General features: G+C 38.7%; 1 protein-coding gene across 1 annotated transcript in view; it reads right to left on the reverse strand.

The window, feature by feature from the left end:
* The window catches only part of hk2 (hexokinase 2), a 41,114-nt gene extending 22,389 nt beyond the window's left edge, over positions 1-18,725 (reverse strand). The window contains exons 1-7 of the mRNA XM_042488790.2: positions 18,407-18,725; positions 13,513-13,675; positions 7,329-7,477; positions 5,553-5,672; positions 4,243-4,338; positions 1,922-2,021; positions 975-1,158 (exon numbers count right to left, since the gene is read on the reverse strand). Coding sequence (XP_042344724.1) covers positions 975-1,158; positions 1,922-2,021; positions 4,243-4,338; positions 5,553-5,672; positions 7,329-7,477; positions 13,513-13,675; positions 18,407-18,469 — 875 coding nt within the window. The 5' untranslated portion in view covers positions 18,470-18,725. The remainder of the gene's footprint in view (positions 1-974; positions 1,159-1,921; positions 2,022-4,242; positions 4,339-5,552; positions 5,673-7,328; positions 7,478-13,512; positions 13,676-18,406) is intronic.
* Positions 18,726-19,555: the final 830 nt, after the last annotated feature.

The following is a 19,555-nucleotide window of genomic DNA, read 5'->3' on the forward strand; positions in this document are numbered from 1 at the left end:
GCACCAGAAATGGTATCACATGCGCACCAGAAAGCACAACAGGTGCTTACTATTTAAAATAGATCCATGGTGTTTACAGGTTATCTAGTAGAAAAGGTTGACCAGTCTCGATCCGTTTTCGAAATGAGTGTTGTTGAAATAAAGCGCAACTAATTCCTGGACACTCATTCCAAACAGATGGAGACTGATCAGCCTTGCCTGCTAGATAACCTGTAAACACCTGTTGTGCTATCTGGTGCGCACGTAATACCGTTTCTGGTGCGCATGCGATACTATTTCCAATGTGCATGCAATACCATTTCTGGTGCGCACCTAATACTTTCTGGTTCACACATGATCCGTTGTCATGGTAACCACTAACCAATTTTTTCTTACCCCTCCAGGTTTTTTTTCCCTGTTTTTTTTTTTCTCCCCATGTCCCTTTAAGGGCTCCGTATGCACCTTTCAATTTGAAAACTTTTTTTCCTACATGTTAACCTCTATGAGGGATTGTTAGATTGTGGTTTGATTTACCAGAATGGTCAACCTTTCAGAAACAGAGGCCTTCAAAGTTATGACTGATTTTGTGGAGCCGAAGAATGTGCTTTCTTTTTTAATACCTTATTTTTACACCCTACTGTAGTTTCCTCAGTCAAGTGCCTATATACTCAATATTCCTCTGGGTGCTCTCAGTGTCATCTATAACATCTGTCCCCATTCATTTTCTATAGAGCAACTCCAGACTTTAAACACCCATGAAATCACACATTTGAGATTAAGCACTGTAGTTTCTGGATTTCAGAGAGAGTTGTTTGTTTACTTGTATTTTGGAATGTCTTCGATTTTAGAAATAGCATATATGAATTTTGAAAATGTGCTTAGTTACCCTGTAAATCTTAAAAAGCAAAATTCACAATCTCTGAATGTTTTCATTTTTTAAAAGTCATGGAGTAGACACCAAGTGCACCAAGTCATATAAGCTCAAAGAAACTCACAGCTGCTTGCCAGGGTTGAGAGAGCCTGCATCTATTTCACGGTCGATGTCAGTGCGCAGGTCCTCCAGGGCACCATCGTCTCCAAAAGCGCCCCACTCTGTATTAACACACATCCGCCCCTCGTCACCGTCCAGCACCTCAAGGTTCCTCATCTGCTCCATGTAGCAGGCGTTGGTCCCCGTTCCTTGAGGGAAAAGATGGTGGCATGACAATAAGACCCAGAATGACAAAACAATTTTTATTGGGATTTTTTGTAATGGACCTACACAGAATAGTTAAAATCGAGGACGTGAAATGAAATAAAAAAAGTTTTGTCTATAATATCAGCTAACAGGAATTTCCGCTTCTGAAATGATCATAGACGCTCCTGTAGGGATATGGAACAGCACGGAGGGTGAAGCAAAACGGACATATTGTCATCAACACGCTGCTGGTGGTATCAAAGGGTAAGCCATGCAATTCAACAAAGATTTTTTGAAAAGTTGTATACTACCTCACTAACAAGACTGGATGGAGGAGAAAGATGCACCCATTACTACCCCCCTTTGGCTCGTTTTTCATATTTCAATCTGCACATTATACACCCTATTATGGTGGCACAGACAATGAAATTGCAGGTTGCAGCACATACATGTATAGGAGACAAATAAATGGAAAACTATCAATAAATATACATGAACAAGGGCTTGTTAAATGGGTGAATGAATGGGAATAGTACATAAAACATGTGCTATGGCCTTAACGGTCACCACTTCCCAACACAATACAGTTATGTTTTCCCCACCAATATTAGTGCACAATGGGCAATGACAAACCTGGCAAGGGCAATGCATATTCTCTAAGCAGCTGTTCACTGAGTTTTATCTCCAGCAACACTATTCAAATGCTTACTTGCATGTGCTGACCTTCGCTGATTGGATTCACATTTATAGTTCGACTGGACTCACCCACAATGAGGCCAATTTCACAGAGATGATCATCGTAGCCACAGGTCATCATAGTTCCCACTGTGTCGTTGATCACAGCCAAAATGTCAACGTCAAAGTCCTGCAATGATATTTTCTTTGATTGTTTAAGTTAATACAATATGGGCTTTGTAACGTTTCATAGGTGTGGAAATACGTATAGAGCTTGTAAATTATAAATATAATGTGCTCGACTGAAAAAATATTAGTTACTATACAATATTTTTTCAGTATTTAAAAGTATTTCAAGGTACTAGTACGTACATTAAAGCCGAAAAAAACATAAATAGATTTTGACATTGCAACACAATAAATTTTCAGTGTTTGCTTGGTATCTTAATGCTAAATCGTTTGTAACACAAGAGAAAATTGTTTAGGCTGGAAGGTTTGATAATTTCGTTTTTCCACAATTCTCATCCCTCAAACTGATTTTCAAATGCCTTTAAGATTTTGCTCCAGATATTTTATGTCATTTAATTAAAAAAAAAAAAGCAGAACACACTACAAACCATAATAAAATTAATACAAGGTATTAAGATTTTTAACACTCTGGATTGGACTGGATTTGTTGAAGGGTGACTGAAGCAAAATCAGACATAATTTTTAACTATTTTATAATGTCTTTTAGTTTAGTAGTTGAGTGTTTTAAGTGCATGTTGTAACATTGATATTTGTCTTTTTTTCACTGTAACTGTGTTTACTTTTTTGTCTTTTTTTTTTACTGTTATTTTATGCACACTATTGTATGTAACCCTGATATCTTCTCTTTTTTTCTTCTTTTTCTTTACTAAAAGCTAACTAGGGACAGGAGTTGGAAACTAGCAGTAGCTATAATCTCTATATGTGAAACATCAGTTACTACAGCTTGTTTGTAACAGGAAGAAGTTGTACTATGTTAATCTGCATTGTCTCTATCAAATAAGATATATAAATAAAATAAATAAATAAATAAATAGGTACTTGAAACAGTTTCAAGTACTCTTGGCTGTTTCCTGGGTTTGACATGGATTCTGCCACACTTGTTTGGTCATTCTAGATCACTGATGTCTATGACCACAATTTATAACTCATGGTATGAGCTCACCTAGTCATTACCTAGTTGACTTGGTCACTTGGCAAGGTGCATGCAAAGGTGGCCTGCACATTTAAGCTTGGACTTTATGACTTTAGAACAGTGCTGCATATTACCACAGTCGCCAGCATGGTTCTGGACCACTGCAAGGAGCACCTAAAGTAAGTTCAGTGCAGAACACTGCTGGAGAAGACAGCCTCCTGCATTGCTGTGATTGCAATGCAGACACATTATCATTATTGGGATGCAGATACATGAATGATGCTGCCCAGGAAAATAATGTTAAGAGTCCACTTATAAAAAATGACAGCAATTCGGCAGGAGTCGAATGGAAAGCCACAGAGAATCAATCGATGTGAGCTATGAAGAATCGACATGCCACATGACAATGGACAGGACTCTTCACCTCTCCATCTATCTCTACTGTATGCTGAATCCTCCCATGAAGTGGCTGTTTACACATAAGCCACAAACAAGCTACTGTTCACCTTCCTGTACCTTACCCAAATCCCTAGCTGTTGATGAGTACCAAGGGGTGTTCAGACAGAACAGAAGTCTTTTCTCACATTTAGACATTTTCAGTGAGGACACATTTGCATCAGTCTGAGGCTTCAAAGCGACCTTCCATCTACTCCTGCCTTTTAATTGACTTTGTATGCAATCGTGCTACCTTTTCTCTTTGCATTCTGCCCGAACATAGTCTGACAGGTCCAGCCGACACTCTTAATAGTTGCTCCTGAGGATGTGTATATTTCCTCTTGACTTGATTTACAAACAGGAATGAGTTCAGTTGCTCCCTACTGAAACACTTCCAAAAAGAAGTGTCAGAAGTGACTTGGTGGTGTGCCCTGCTGCTTGCCACAGCTGTTCAGAGCTCATTATGCAAATTTCCCACACACTATAATCAGAGAGTATCAGCAATACACTCACACTAAGCCTGTCCTTTGCGCAGGGGAACATGTATTCATTCAGATCTTAGACTATTAAATTAAATATAACTATAACTATGTAACTATGATTTGGGGTCCAAATACAAATTCATCTACATTTCTTATGTACATTTTTGCTATGTCATATTTTAGTCTGCAGTGTTCACTGGTATGGGTTGCAAGTATTGTTCTTTGCATTAACTTCATAGACTAAACAAAAATGATTTCTTTGTCTTTGTAAGTTAGCACCCAAGTTTGGGATTTTTTTGAAATGGTACATAATGTACTACGAAACCCCTTACCCCTCTTTTTTTTATGGATTTCCTCAAGAGGTTGACCACATCCTTTCCCTCTACTCCGCTTGCCTTGAAGCTTTTGGTCCAAGACATCAAAACACTCTGCAAAAAAGAAAATGGAGACATAGAGCAGAAAAAAAGTTATCCACCCATTTCATTTCAGCCTTTGTTAAATGGTGTCATTATACAATTATTCAAAACACTGTTCAGAGGAGTTACATAGACCTCACTGGGTAATAGTCTGATATAGTGACTTGCCATAAATGGGCAAAAGTTAAAAGCTGACTCTTTTCTGCCAAAACATCCAAAAAATGACACAAAATTAATAATTACTATGTATGTCTAAAAAACATGTATTTAATAAAAGGCAAGACACACTTTTTCATATGTTTACTGTTTTTGTATGACATGAAAATCTACTGTGATATACAGCTGTATCAGCAATTTACTTTTGGCCATTCCTGATGCAGGATCACATTGAATAATTTATTATTCATATTGTAAGGCAGGGGTCAGCAACCTATGACATGGTGACAGTGTGGGCCTGCAAAGCCATTTTCAGAAGCAGTTGATACAGCAAAGACTAAACTACAATGTTAGCATATGCCACCACTTTGTTGTTAATAACATAAGTGAAGTCTCATAATTCCAAGCTAAATTAGGTTGAAGCATGTTGAAGTAATGTTGACAGGGCAGCTGTGGCTCAGGGGTTAGAGTGGGTCATCCTCTTATCAGAAAATGGGTGAGTATGAAAAGTAGTGTGAAAATGCATATAGTGGTCCAATTTATAACCTTATACGAAAGAAATCCTTCTCAATCATCACTTATGTCCCACTAGCAACATGTGGTAATTTCTGTATCTGCAGAGAACCTGATTTCTGCCTTAATATTTTTATTTTCTTCTGATTTTGGTTTGTTTAGGGCATTTTTGGATGTCAGCCTCCCTCTGTACATTTATTCTCTAGCTTGCTTGACAACTGTGTCGTTGAGCCGAGGAGGAGGGCCCAAGCTTTAGGCATAATTTGTGTTGATAAACAATAAGCGACAAATCCTGCACAGTTTGCCTTTAAGAAGCATGTCTAATGCTTTCTTAATAAAACCAATGAGTCTCCAGTTGATTTGTTGGATCAAAGAGCCCTTTACAGATAAGTCGGTCCCATGTTTATTGTTGAAGCTAAAGCAAAACGCTGTGATAATATTCACAGTATGCTGTACTCACAAATTTCACTTCAGTGTTTGTTTAGACAATACCAACCCAGTTTCACTTAAGGTTAAACTATTACATGAAGAAGATAAAGAACTTTTAAATCACTCACCTCATCCAACTTGGTCTGCTGACATGGAAAAGAGAAGGTGAAACCCAGAGGAAGCTTTTTATCCTTTATGCCCAACTTCTCCATAAAATTTGCCAGACAATCAGCTATGTGGTCAAATAACTACGGGAGACAGAAAAATTCCATTTTAGCAATAGCAAAAAACTGAGGGTCGTCTCTTTGTTGAGACCCAAGTACCTAAAGCATGCTGCTGTCCTGATGTTTCAGTAGCCTCTCACTGTTTTTCTTCTGTTTTTTTTCTGCAATCCACAGAGAAACAATTTACTACCAAAAGAGACAGCTGCTGATGCTTCTGCCTATTATAAAACTGTTCTCTGAGTGGCTGTGTGGCAAAATCTATTTTATAATAGTCTATACTGTACATCCTCATCAATCTGCTGATCCATGAGTCATTTCCTAAATATGTGTTTAAGTTAGAATTGGCACACCTGATGGCTCCCTATTAGTTCTGTCTTTACAAGGGGTGGGTGATTTGGCCGTGAAATATTATTCCAATTTTTTTTTTTTGCAATGACGATACTCATACTCATGACAATATGACAAAAATACTGAGAATGTTATTATTAATTTCAAAAACATACAGATGCAACAAAATAAGTGTAATAGTTCTATATGTAAACATTAATATATTTTATCATCAAATATGCAGCAAAAACTTCAACAAAAAACTCTCAGTGCTTGAGTTTGTAAGCAGCAACAGTAACACATAGTGGTATTCTAACTGTGCAAAAATGTAAATATTATCAAAAATAACACAATGACTATCCTACAATGACTATCGCACATTACAATATATACATGTGTGTATATATATATATATAAAGAGAGAGAGAGAGAGAGAGAGAGAGAGAGAAAGACAGACAGACAGACAGACAGAAAGAGCCAAATATACTGGCATTATCGTGGATGATATGATATGACACACCTCTGGTCTCCACTGTCAAATATTGCCAACCAGGCTTACAAAATAAATTGATCTTATGCAACATGTGCCACTCCACTTATTTTTTGAGTTAATTAATGTGACATATACACATGCCATCACTCCGTGCACTGTGAAGGGTGTCTTATGAAATGGATTGATTTCTGCAAAGTACCCAGATTAGTTGAGCTCTGCCACTGCAAATCTCTACCTTTTATCTCCCCTTGTTCTTTGTTATTATCAAAGACTAATGTTGAAAACATGTAGGTATAGTCAGCAAGCTTTTTACTTTTAGCCATCACTGACCATTATAACTACTTAATATTAATTCCATTACAGCTACACTAAAACTTGTGTCTGTTGGTTAAAATAGTCACTCCAAACTGCTGGCTGTACTCTGCCAAAGACTGGGCCTCATGCAAGAAATAATATACGAACATGTTCTTGAATGTTCTTGTTTTGTTTTGTTTGCCCACTGATTTTTAGGATTCACCAATGTTTTTTTTTATTTTTGCTTTTCTCCTAGATAAAAGAAAATTTTATGAGTGGTCAAAAGCACTCGTACCAAAATAAAGAGAAAAACATCATTTAAGGTTACTTTTCCATTACATGAGTATTTTAATCTCATGCCCCTTTCTACTTCATTACACTTAGGAGGGAAATATATACTTTTTACTCCACTACTACTATTGTCAGATAACTACTTTATAAATTAAGAGGAAGAAGCAAATTAATATTTTAATATATCTGACAAAAAGCAGTGCACTAACACCACAGATGACAGTTTCATTGTATACAGCACATATAAACTGTGTGTTATGTGCCATGCCTCTTACCTCGGAGCCGCTGCCTCTCATGAGGTGTTCAGGAATGGCATAAATCTGATTTTCCATTTCCACCTCCTGCTTGCCGTTAGCCATAACTTTGACCAGGAGCACCCGGAAGTTGGATCCGCCAAGATCAAGTGCCAGAAATTCACCTTGTTCTTTGAACAAAAACAAAAACAAAAAATATAACCACATGCAACATCATATATCACAAACAAAAACAATGAATTCAAATTATAATCAAGAGTTCCTTCCAATACTTTTACTATTTACATCCCTGTTTATATAGCAGCCTTCTTCTTTTTCACCTATTGCTGGTGCGTTACTTCCAACTATCATTCAGTGGAATTGCGTGAAGCATTTGACAGGAATGCATACTGTATCAGAAGTAGGGATGGAAATAACAGTTATTTTCATAACTCATATATCCATTTATTATTGTCTGTAAAATGTCACAAAATTTAAAAAAACAAATAACAAAGCCCATCACAATTTCCAAGAGCTCATGGTAATGTCTTCAAATTGTTCCTTTTTTTTCTGGCAAAAGCTTTATTATCTAAACACTGTATTTTCAATTAGTAATATTTTTAAATAATCATTCAATATGAAAAGCGAGAACAAGCAAGCAAGTATTCCACATTTTACTTGAAAAAGAACTCAAATGTCGAACCAGTTATAAAAATAGATGATAAATTATGTGTTGATTCACAGAATATGGCTCCAGCTCTAAACAGAAGTGTGCTCTTACATATACCTGCGTACCCTTATGCACATGCTAGTAAAGAGGAAAAAAAAAATAGATATACCGCCACACAGTTGTATGCCTCAGCACACCAGTCAAGTTACATTCACAGTTATTTACATCCATGTCTGTAAAAAAAACATGGATACTTCACAGATCAAGATCTACACAGACAGCACAGGTTTGAGGTGGGCAGTCAAGGTTCTTGAGTTATGGCAAAAAAGCAAGTTTTATAATGTCACAGTGACCTTAACCTTTAACCTTCAACCAACAGATTCTAATCAGTTTATCCTGAGTCCAAGTGTACGTTTGTGCCAAATTGTGCCTTGCAAATTGGCCGTTATTCAGGCTATAGGGAACGGCAGTAATTAGAGCCAGCACATCATTCCATCTCACTGGTTAAGGAGCTGAAATTGGTGCGTTCACCTGGGTGTTGCATTTCAATCAATGGCAATCAGATCCAGAGGTGATAAATACCCACGACTACCGTAGAGTAATTTCACCCAGGTGTGAATGCTGATTGTACACATTCCTACATCATTAAAAAGCCAGACATTAGCTGTTTTTTGTGCGATGGAAACAAGGCTGTAGACGTAAATGTAAAAACAAAGTACGTATTTTAAACTAAATATGTCATTTGTAGGTAAGTGGATGCTGCAGTGCAACAGGGTTTTATCTGACACTATTAAATTAGCTGTTCAGAGTGGTGGACTGTAGGAAGAAACTGTTGAATGTGACTGTTATGGCGAACAGTGTTCGGTAGCACCTTATAGAGGTGAGAAGTTCAAATAGATTGTGGGCTGTTTTCTGACTCTGGAGGTGTATAGGTCCTGGGTGGAGGGCAGGCTGACACCATTTATTTCTTCTTCAGTCCTGACCTGTCTTTTCCTGTTCATTTTGGCAGCTAATCCAAACAATACAGGGTCGAAGGTAAGGAGAACAGGCTGGGTTATTGCGGTATATGAGCACCTCCTGAGCTCTGAACTCTGACTTCTGCTGAGCCTTTTTCCTGGAATCCCACTTCAGGCCCTGCGAGATAGTGGATCCAAGAAACCCTGAAGGTTTTCACAGCTAACACAGTGTTGTTGGGTATGGTGGTGGAGAGAAGTGTTGGAGGGCTCATCCTAAACTCCACAGTCATCTCCACAGTTTTGAGCATTTTGAACTTCAAATTTTTCAGACTGTGCCACAGGTTGACACGCTGTCCGGTGCTTTCCTGACCTTCTGTCTTTGAAAAAAAACTGACACAGTTACATTTATTAAATGTATGTGTATATATAAATATAAATACAGGCGATCAACTTCATCCAGTGAAGACACCCCTGGAGTGCACGAGTCTGCCCTTCTGTCAGCTTTCGCGTGTGTTCGGGGGTTGTTTTTGTACGCATTCCCACTGCAGTAAACAGCAAGATGTTAGAAGGTTTTTTGTTCAGTGGGAATCAGGCTTGAGCCAGAGCAGGTGAGAAGTGTGAGTGTCAGCTTATCAACCCGGCAGAAAAACACCCTGAGGTTGTCGGCCAGTTGACGGGACTCCAGTGTGGGGGGATGGTCTCCTATAGCTGATGATGCCCTGCAGGCCTCTTACATTGATGCAAGGTCATTGGCTGAAAACCTGTTCTTCCACTTTTCAGTGTACAGTAGCTTATTTTTGCTGCTCTGATCTCCTCCGTTTGCATGTTTTCAGCCTGGTTATACAGGACTCTGTCCCCACTTCTTGCCTGACAAGGCTGCCTGAGTTCACATGCAAACCCAGGTTTGCCGCTGTATTATTGTGCAATTAGTCAGCACACACGGTCTGACAAAAGCTGATGTGAGTCACAGTGTCTGTGGTTTCATCCAGTTGCCTTAACAAACACTACAATCAGTGAGGTCAAAGCAAGGCTTTAATTCCTCATTCTCAACAAAAGGCTTAGAAGATTTTAATTTCTCCCAGTAAGGTTTCACTTGCACCCTATGCGGTGCGGTGGTGTGGAGTTGTAACTTAAATCGCACTTTGAGTGGAGGCCGGTGGCAAACAATGGAATGCCAATCTTCCCATCTCAGTGCCTGAGTATTTGTCCTATACCTCTGTCCCACCAAAGTTGCACACATGGGTTTTTTAAGCACAGGTAAACCTGCTAAAAAGGAGTGATTGGCTATATTCCCACTGACACTGAACTCACCACTGGAGAGAGAGTCCTCCTTTCTGTCAGCTGGCGTGTGTGTGTGTTTGGGTTGTGTTGTTGGTGTGTCCGGGTGACATCACTGACAGGCAGGAAAACAGGTAAACAGCAGACAGCAGCAGGAACAGAGGTCTTTGAAAACTTTTCAGTGCTTTCTTTTTTTTATGTATCTCTTACTTATTCAGTCTCTCTTTCAAACTTGGTGCAGATGTATTTGGATGCACTGTTAAGGGGGGAATGAACAGCTCGACATGCATCTAGCCGGTTGAAGAGCTGAAATTACCGCGTTCACCTAGATGTTGTGTTCCCATTGATGCCAGAGGCAGTAAAACTGCCCGTCTACTGCAGAGTCACCCGGGTGTAAATGCATGTGTTAGGTGTTAGGTTTTTTGTGTAGTGGGAATTAGGCTTTGAGTGAGCTTGTGTAGGTTGCTGAAACAAACTGTAGAATTCCTTTTGATTGTTACTGCTGTAGTATCTTTACTGCCACAAAAGACATGAGTGCCTGCACACAAAATCGAGGAGTAGGTGCTTTCCTTTGTATGATAGTACACATAAGCTGTTAATGCATACATAGATGCAAAACCAAAAAAGGAAGCCCTGCAGCAGTTCATCCATTCTGTTAGCCAGAGAGTAGACTTTCACCAGATGAGTTGACAGGATCGCAGGTTGAATTCACAGCCCTGACACACAAAGCCACACAGGTTGGCCATCAAGTTGGACCATCAGTGAGTGCCTGTTGCCCTAGTCAAGGTATGGGCAAGTTACTGCCCACGGGCCATAAACGGCCCATTAGGTTTTTTAATCCGGCCCGCCGTATATGTCAAAATTTTAGCAACAATCTCATTCATTTTGCCTTTTCCTTGCAATGCCTGGATTTCCCAAATAGTGTGTGGTGAGTGTGGTGTATTATACTCTGCTTCACATTTTTCCTTTGCCCTTTGCCCTTTTGTAAAAATGAGCAGACCAAAGAAAAGAAAAGTGGACAGTGAGTGCCGAGTGTTTAATAAGGAATGGACAACAAAATATTTTTTCACTGAAGTCCAATCAATGGCTGTATGTCTGATATGCCACGAAACTGTTGCAGTTTTCAAAGAATACAATATCGGCCGTCACTTGGCTTTGTGACTTTGCGTTTGCTGTGGACATATTTTCACACATGAATGAGCTGAACTTGAAGCTACAGGGGAAAGACCCAATTTTGCACAGCATGTACACAAATGTGAGAGCCATCAAATCCAAGCTGACTTTATTCTCCAGACAAATTTCAAACAAATCTTTCGCTCATTTTCCCACACTAGGCATGCAGAAAAAGGCCACCCGAAACGCGAAGAAATACAGCAAATCACTGGACGACCTGCACAGAGAATTCTGCTGTCGTTTCTCTGATTTTCAAAAAACTGACAAGTCACTTCAGCTGGTGTCCTGTCCCCTGTCACAAGACCATGAAACAGCAACGCAGGAGCTGCAATCGGAACCGATCGATCTTCAGTCTGTCTCCATCTTAAAGGAGAAGTTCAACTCTCTTAAACTGAATGACTTTTATGCTTCACTTAACAAAGCCACGTTTCTAAACCTCTGGAAGACGGCACAGAAGATGCTGGCGTTGTTTGGCTCGACCTACGTGTGAGCAGACATTCAGTGTCATGAACATCAACAAAGGTCATCACAGATCAAAGTTAACTGACCAACACCTCAGATCTATCCTGAGAATTGCCACAACAAAACTAACTCCAGACTTTGATACACTGGCAAAAAAGGGAGACCAACAACACTGTTCCCACTAAAATTGAAAGTGAGTTTCTCTACTGGTGTTATGAAAAAAATTCATTTGGAAAATAATTCGTACAATAAGCCTTGCATATTCATGCTTTGCTACCTGTTAAAGGCCAAAACCTTTTATGTAATGGCTTTTACATGTCATTTAGATTAGTTCACACAAACATCCATTTGTTCCTGGCCTGGCCCCTCTGTCAAATTTCAGAACCCATTGTGGCCTGCGAGTCAAAAAGTTTGCCCACCCCTGCTTTAGTCACTGTGGTGCATCACGCACTATTTTAATGTGTTCAAACACAACTTTTTGGCCAAGACACAGGCGACGTGAGGCAACTCAACAGTCTTGGATGTTGGTTTGGTGTGTCTTGGCCTTAACCAGCACGCTTTCCCTGAGGGTGTCTCCTAAAGATCCCATAGAGAGGAGCTGCCTCTCAAAATAAAAGCTCTATGAAACATTGAGTGAAAAGTGGTGAAATGTCAAGCATTTCCTCCCTGGTGAATGTAATTGGAGAGGGAGAGCTAAAAAACTGATGACAAATTTTGTAAATCAAGTGCACCCTTACCTAGAAGATGTGCTACTTGAAAACAGCAAGTCACAATGCACGGCCTCAGCGTTTGTTTACAAACTTTGGTGTCTCGTTTTGTTTCAGATTTTGTGCGTAGCAAGAGAGAGTGGGAACGACAACAAGCACAAACGGGCGAGGGCAAACGTGTGTGTGTGTGTGTGTGTGTGTGTGTGTGTGTGTGTGTGTGTGTGTGTGTGCCAGTGATGGTGACAGTGATGCTGCAGCAACCGCAGCAGAGAATCTGAAGTCAAATGAATGTAATGCGTGTACAGCTGAGGCTGTTTGTCAGTGAATAAATGCTGCAAATTCTCGAGACCCAAGACGAGCTCCCATGTCTTGCTTGCCACCTGCTGATTAAAGTGACAGGGGTTAGCCCCAAACGTTAGCAAGCTAAGTTAGCCTCCCATTGGAAACTGACCAGGCTCCCTTAAGGTGGACTGTTAAGGAGGACCTGATTTTGTCATTTTAAAGACAATCTCAGCCTCTCCTACACAGATAATAGAGAAATGTCTGTCCCAACTCAAAATGTTTTTTACTGTTATTAATACTGTACCTGTTATGTATTATTAAATGTTATTAGCTGGGTAAGGTTTTATTTATTATGTGAATGTTAATGTGTAGATGTGTTACATGGTTATGACCAGAGTTTATGTTCACTAAATGCATAATGTTTCAAGGACAATGAGTCATCATTATTAAATAATTGTTAAATAATCGTGATTTAATAAGCACTTTAAATAAATATGATTACTGTTTTTGCCATAATCAAGCAGCCCTATAATATAATGTTGTGGTTTTGGTAGTGGTTGTACCTGAGTCTCTGGGAATTAAATGTCCAGTGATGAACCCAAGACAGCAGTACAATATGAATGGCTCTAACACCGGTTAACAATTGCAAAGTGGACCCAATGTACAGACCAATTTCCCATGATGAAAAGGGGTATTACCTGTTCCATCAGGAGTGGAGCGCACAAATGTGGGCAGCATCTTAACAGCAGCTGTGGGGTTTGTGTCTCTGCACAGGCCTTTGTCCATCTCCCGTCGAAATCTTAGTGACAAATCCATCAGAGTCCTATCCGAGAGCTGAAAATGATGCAGGTATTTGTCCACCTAAGGCATCGAAGAGATGAGAAACAGTGACATGCAAGCTAAGGGGTCACATTAGCTGTGCATCAGCGAGGAATTATAAATAAAAACGTGTCATTCAACACACTAACAAATTACATAAAATTATACATCTCATTCTCTGTATTGAAAAAATATAACCTGCACCCCAGCTTTCTTTAGAAAGGTTCATGGTGTTTTTTTATGAAGTACATGGTCTGTGAAGAGGGGTATGTCAGTACCCAAAGCAGCATATTGAATGCATGGTGTATGTGAAATAGATGCAAAACAACCTTTTTTGTTTGGTCAAAAGTAGCTCTGCTTGTATTGCTGGCTAACACTTAAGTGTGGACACTGTTTATTCAGACTGCTGCAGCTGTATTCAGCACAGCTCTGTAGTTAATTTGCTCAAAATGCCAAGTCATAGCCACAAAGGTTTTTGATTAACACTTGTTTGCAGTGCTATCAGAGCTGAATTCCAAATACAATCGCACTCTCTGCTGCCTCTTGATATTTCAGTCTGATCTGCAAAACACTGAATAAAACTACAAAAAAAAAGGTGCTTCACAAAATGATATACATGATACATGATATCAAAATCTGGACATTTTAGAGAAATTCAGGATTTTTAAATAACTAAATTGTGTTCAGAGACCGTTCATAGAAATTGTTTAAGAATAAATGTAAAACAAGATACAGGCGGTATCAGCTTTTCTACTAGGTCACTTTAACCCCGTCTGACCATGTATCCTGGCAAAACATTGAAGACAGACCATGTGTAGGAAAGAACAGAAGGTTCTAGCTTACAGGCACAAAGTGTCTGTACTATACTACATTCAGAAACTTGAGAGGGAGGGGATGGCAGGGTTTAGCCAGAAATAGCTCGACAAAATCAGGTGAGAATACCTTTTCTGGACCATGAAAACCACATTTTCCCATCTGATGTTATGATGTTCAAAAGGACCTGTTTACTCAGGTACATTTTGTCTGACAAAGCAATTAAGCTATTTGCTAAATTAAGCTATATGGGCCTGGCATTAACCAAAGGGACACAGGCAAATGCAATGTTTGGTTTTGGGTTGCCCTTTTTTGCTTTTGTGCTAACAAAAAAAAAAAGTCAGTACGTCTATGTTTGACAACCCAGGTATACTGCCCACAACAGCACTACACAGATGTCTTATTGACTCCACACTGTCCACTAGGGATGTCCCCATCAGTTTTTTTTTCCATTGCACACTTCAAGTACTTTGAAGTTATTAAAATCAATTCAGTGCATTGCTGGATAGTTAAATAGCTCTACAATGTAAAACAAAAATGTCTGCATCTAAACAGTTCCTTTGTGATTTTTATTTTATTTCTACAAAAAGGACAATGTAAACAAACAAAAAACTGTCTTCAGAAATTGCTCTCAAATCCACTTAGTGTAGCATTGTAAAAAAAAAGTACAGAACACTATAAATCAGAGGGAACACTGCTCGTGGTGTGAGTTCATGTGTCGTGAGTTTCCAGCTCAGTTATGTTGAATCAATAAACTAATAACAAATGTTTGATTTCTTCCAACTCACAACAAGCAGAGCAATATGTACATATGCAGAGTTCACAGCAAAGCCATTGTAAGGCTGCAACAGCAGCACTATAAAATGTGGGGGTTTTTTTGGGTGTGGGTGGCTGGCTCTGGAATTAAGTGGACCAGGTGGTGTATTGGAAGCTCATTAGGTAGAGGTCCATGCAAAAAAAAAAAGGCAGTAATTTATTAACAAAACTTGCAACAGAAACAGAAGAGTCCCAGGAAACTTAGCAAAAAACAACTGAGGCAATATCAACTGAAAAGAAAAACCACAGCCTCTCGACAAGGTGCAAACAAAAAATCATCCAACCCCAGTCAATGGCCAGGTGTCCTAATAACCCCTCTTGGCCCCACCCTAATTAGACTCACTTCAAAGGGGTAGGGTAAACGAGGAGAGGAAAATAACAATCAAACTAATCCTAGAGGTCAATATCAGTATTTAGTTACCAAAACGTAAACAGTTATACCAGAATCACTTCATTGATATCCCTAGGATGAACCACAGTCCCCAAATCCTCTATTTGTCACCAGGGCCTGATCACAGCCACAGGCAGAGGAACCCTCCCCCTCTCTCCTCAGCCCAGGCTGCAACAGTCACAATGACCAACAAAGAGCTAAATATACCTATTGTGGAAAAAATGAAAAATGCAAAAACAAACAGAAAACCTGGTTTATAAAAAGCCAATTTTTAATCATTTCAGTGGGAACAACAGAGAGAAAACACTTAATTGGCAGCTTTAGTCTAACTAACAGGACACAGGTGTCCTGATCAAGCCTGAAGCCAGTGACTGCTTTTGGGGATCAGGGCACTAGAAACTGTATGGAGAGAAGCCTTTCACGGCCGTTACTTAGGGACTGTTCTGTAGCTGTAGTGCTTCCTGAGATTTTGGGGAATGTTCCACTCTATAGTTCCACTGTAACTCACACAGAATATTATTTTCTGCATTATTTTTGTACAATTCAAGTTGACATAAGAAAATAAGAGGGGAAAAAAGCAAAAAATTAAAAATGAAACTGATTTTGCAATTGAAAACGACTTTCTTTTACAAAACTGCCATTTTTCAGCTTTTTGTCCAAAATGTTGTTTTTTTTTTTTTATGAAAATGCACAAATTCAGATGTTGATAAAAAAAAAAAAGGAACAGAAGAAGCTAGAATTAAATGGGGTTTTTTTGTGTATGAAAGCAGAAGATCTCTTCTTTATCTTGATGTATTCATTGTTTATATATTCAAAACACAAAATATTCTGGAGAACTTGAAAGATTGGTAAATATGACCAAAAATGCCAGTGCTGGCTGGCAACTTAATAAAAATGCTCAGGCGGGGAAAGAGTTAAGGGGGTTTATAGACTCCAGTCACAGTGGGGCAGTTGGGGACAGGGAACATAAATATTTTGAAAGCTCAACGGCGATATCGTTTGGTCAATTTGAATACAGATCTGTGGGCCACCGTTTGGACATTATCAGAATAATTTTCAAACAGGCACTGTTAACAAATTATATATCCTGATAAGTATCAATATCAATCAATATGGGGAAAATTAAAATCGCCCCGCCCTAAAATAATCTATCTTGATCCCAGTTGGGTTTTTTTTTTTCCAAAGAGCATTTATTTTTGCCATTCTGCATGTAAGTGGCCACACAGAAAACAGTCCAAAGCAAAGTACTGGTTCAAAGAGAGCAATTAGTCCTACATTCAACTGTAAGGACGTTTAAATATGACATTTAAGCAACAATAGCAAGAAACAGCAGGACAAATAAGTTCCATTAAACCAGCGAGCAATTTCTATGATTTATGGTCTCTAACCACTTAGTTTTCTTATACTATACAGTATTGTATTGTGGCTAAGGAACTCTGGTTTTGAGAAGCACAAAAGAAATAAAGCTTATTAGTATAATTATTCTGAAAAAATGCAATTGGAATTTTTGGTGATTGGACAACACCACTATCAGAAATTGTATTTACACCTGTAGTTAATGAGCCAGACCCCCAATATTTGGTCACTGTGCATATTTTGAGGGATTTCATATTATTTTTTTTAAAGTTTGTGTCTTTAGTATTGAAAAATGCATAGCAGCAATTGTAGCTTTCTATGTGCTATCACTCCTTTTTCTGTTGCTCCATCAGTACAATTTTCATTATTTTTGTTCCATTTTACGCGAAGAGCCAGGGTCATGATGTTATATAGCAATGTAAAGCTTAGACTATATTCTATCTATTAGTCACACTTTCATGACACTGGGGACAACAGAAAATGCATAATTAAAGTTTCCATAGATATATAACTAGAAAGCTATGAATGCAGTAGTTAATCATAGATACACTGAAAGTGGCTACATCTTGAAAACCTGGATCAACATCAGTTTTCTTTTGCTATGTTGAGGTGCCTTTCACAAGCTATTAAAGCCCTGAAATTTGAGCAAATTGCTTTGATTTCTTTCAAAAACACAACGAAAAAAAGCAATGAGCAACCTGTCCTACAAATTGCAAGAAATTATTAAAGAGCGACAGTAAATGACCTCTAAATTATTTTTTTAAGAGGAAACTTTTTTTAAATCTACTGAAAAAAATGTCCAGAAAACTATATGTATAATTATTCTAACAATATATTTAAAATTAATGCAGAAAAAAAAAATAAAAGTTTACATATATCTTGTTCAAATATGTGTGTGTGTGTGTGTGTTTTGTTTTTTTTTTTGTTTTTTTACTAATTTCCTGCTAATATTTGAGCCATGTCTAGATAAGCTGCTCATTACTTTCCCTGTTTGTGAAAAATGTCAAACCAATTTGCTCAGTTCTTAAAAGGTTAAACACCATATGCAACGGACTACAATACATAATGCATGTAATGTTACAGTATAGCTACACAAGTGTGTCAGTGCTCTCACAAAGTGCTGCTCCAGTCCTAATATAATTTTAGGCACTGCGTTGCACACGTTGTCTGAAGTCAAAGCTAATGTTAATCAACTTATGGACAGTAAGGGCGGATATGAGTGAGTAGTGACGTTGCTGCTTTCATATCGTTACATGCTATGAGTCGGGCTACCTGCTGCACTCTGTGCCCTGTAGTTTTCACTTTAACACTGTAGGAAGACACCATTCAAATGCCCCCTCAGCAAAGACAAAACGCCGCAGAACAAACCCAGCCGAGTGTTTTACGGCAGTACTCACTTTCTGCGCTTGGTCATCGTGGAGCTCGGTACAGTAATTAGCCGGCAGGCTCGAGGCTAACATCTTTACTTAGTGATGTGTGGCGTCTTTACGTCCTGCTCGTCTTCCTGCTTTAAACTTGCACAAAGTTGGTAAACAAGGGCTGCTGTTTTATATAATGAATATAAAACAATAATAGTTTCACCCGCCACCCGGTTTACTGTCTAAAACTCGTCAGTTAAAACTGTAACGTTAGTCAGAACCAGAGTCGTACAAGGAAACTTCCAGCTTCCTGAAGTTGGTAGTTCATTGACGTCATGCCAAATTGAGGGCGCTGATTGGCTGCAGAGAAGGCGCGGCGTGATCTCTTTTTTACCTACTGAGATATTGTCCTTGGATGTACAGAGGGTGGACAAGCATTGCACTTTTTTTTTCAGCTCAGATCTGATCTTTTTGAGGTTTTCCTCCTGCTTTCTCCAGGTTTGGTTGTGACGCTGTTTTGTTTTGTCAAAGACTACTTGGCAGCTTTCACAGAGTTTAGAGGGTGGTGGGTGGTGCCTCCGTGAAGCATTAAATATCCATTTGTTGTTGTTTTGTTATTTTCTTGTCATTTAGGTAAAAAAAAACTTAAGCCACTTTACACTGTATTTCACTAAATGGGAATTCAATTTCGTATGGGCCTTTCACTCCACTACATTTATTGGACAGCTGTTGTTTCAGTTTACTTTGCAAATTTTGACTTTTTACACCTAATTTACTATCCTCTTATTAAATAGGTTGTGATACATTGCTAAACTACCCAAAAGTAGCTTTATAAAGAAGTTAAAATTATCGCCACTTCAACCAACTGCTATAGCCTATAAAATAAATATAGGCTATGTTTACACCTCTACTGCTTAAATGTTTCTGGATAATATATACCCTGTGTGTGTGTGTGTGTGTGTGTGTGTGTGTGTACCTTTGTGATACTGCATCTCAGAAGCCGAAGGCCTGTGTGTTTGATCTTGTTTTTGCATTGCTTCTTATGATGGTTTTAATAAGAAGATCCCCAGTTTGAGATTATTGTAGAGTGATTAGTGCATTATTACCACAGGACAGACAGCATTTCCAAAACTATACCTGACAGTGTATTAAGGTTAGAAATACATATACAAATTTCTCAGTCTGATC

Source organism: Plectropomus leopardus, chromosome 4 (assembly GCF_026936395.1).
Source record: "Plectropomus leopardus strain MGB_pleo_1.0 chromosome 4, ASM2693639v1, whole genome shotgun sequence".
Classification (NCBI taxonomy): Eukaryota; Metazoa; Chordata; class Actinopteri; order Perciformes; family Serranidae; genus Plectropomus; species Plectropomus leopardus.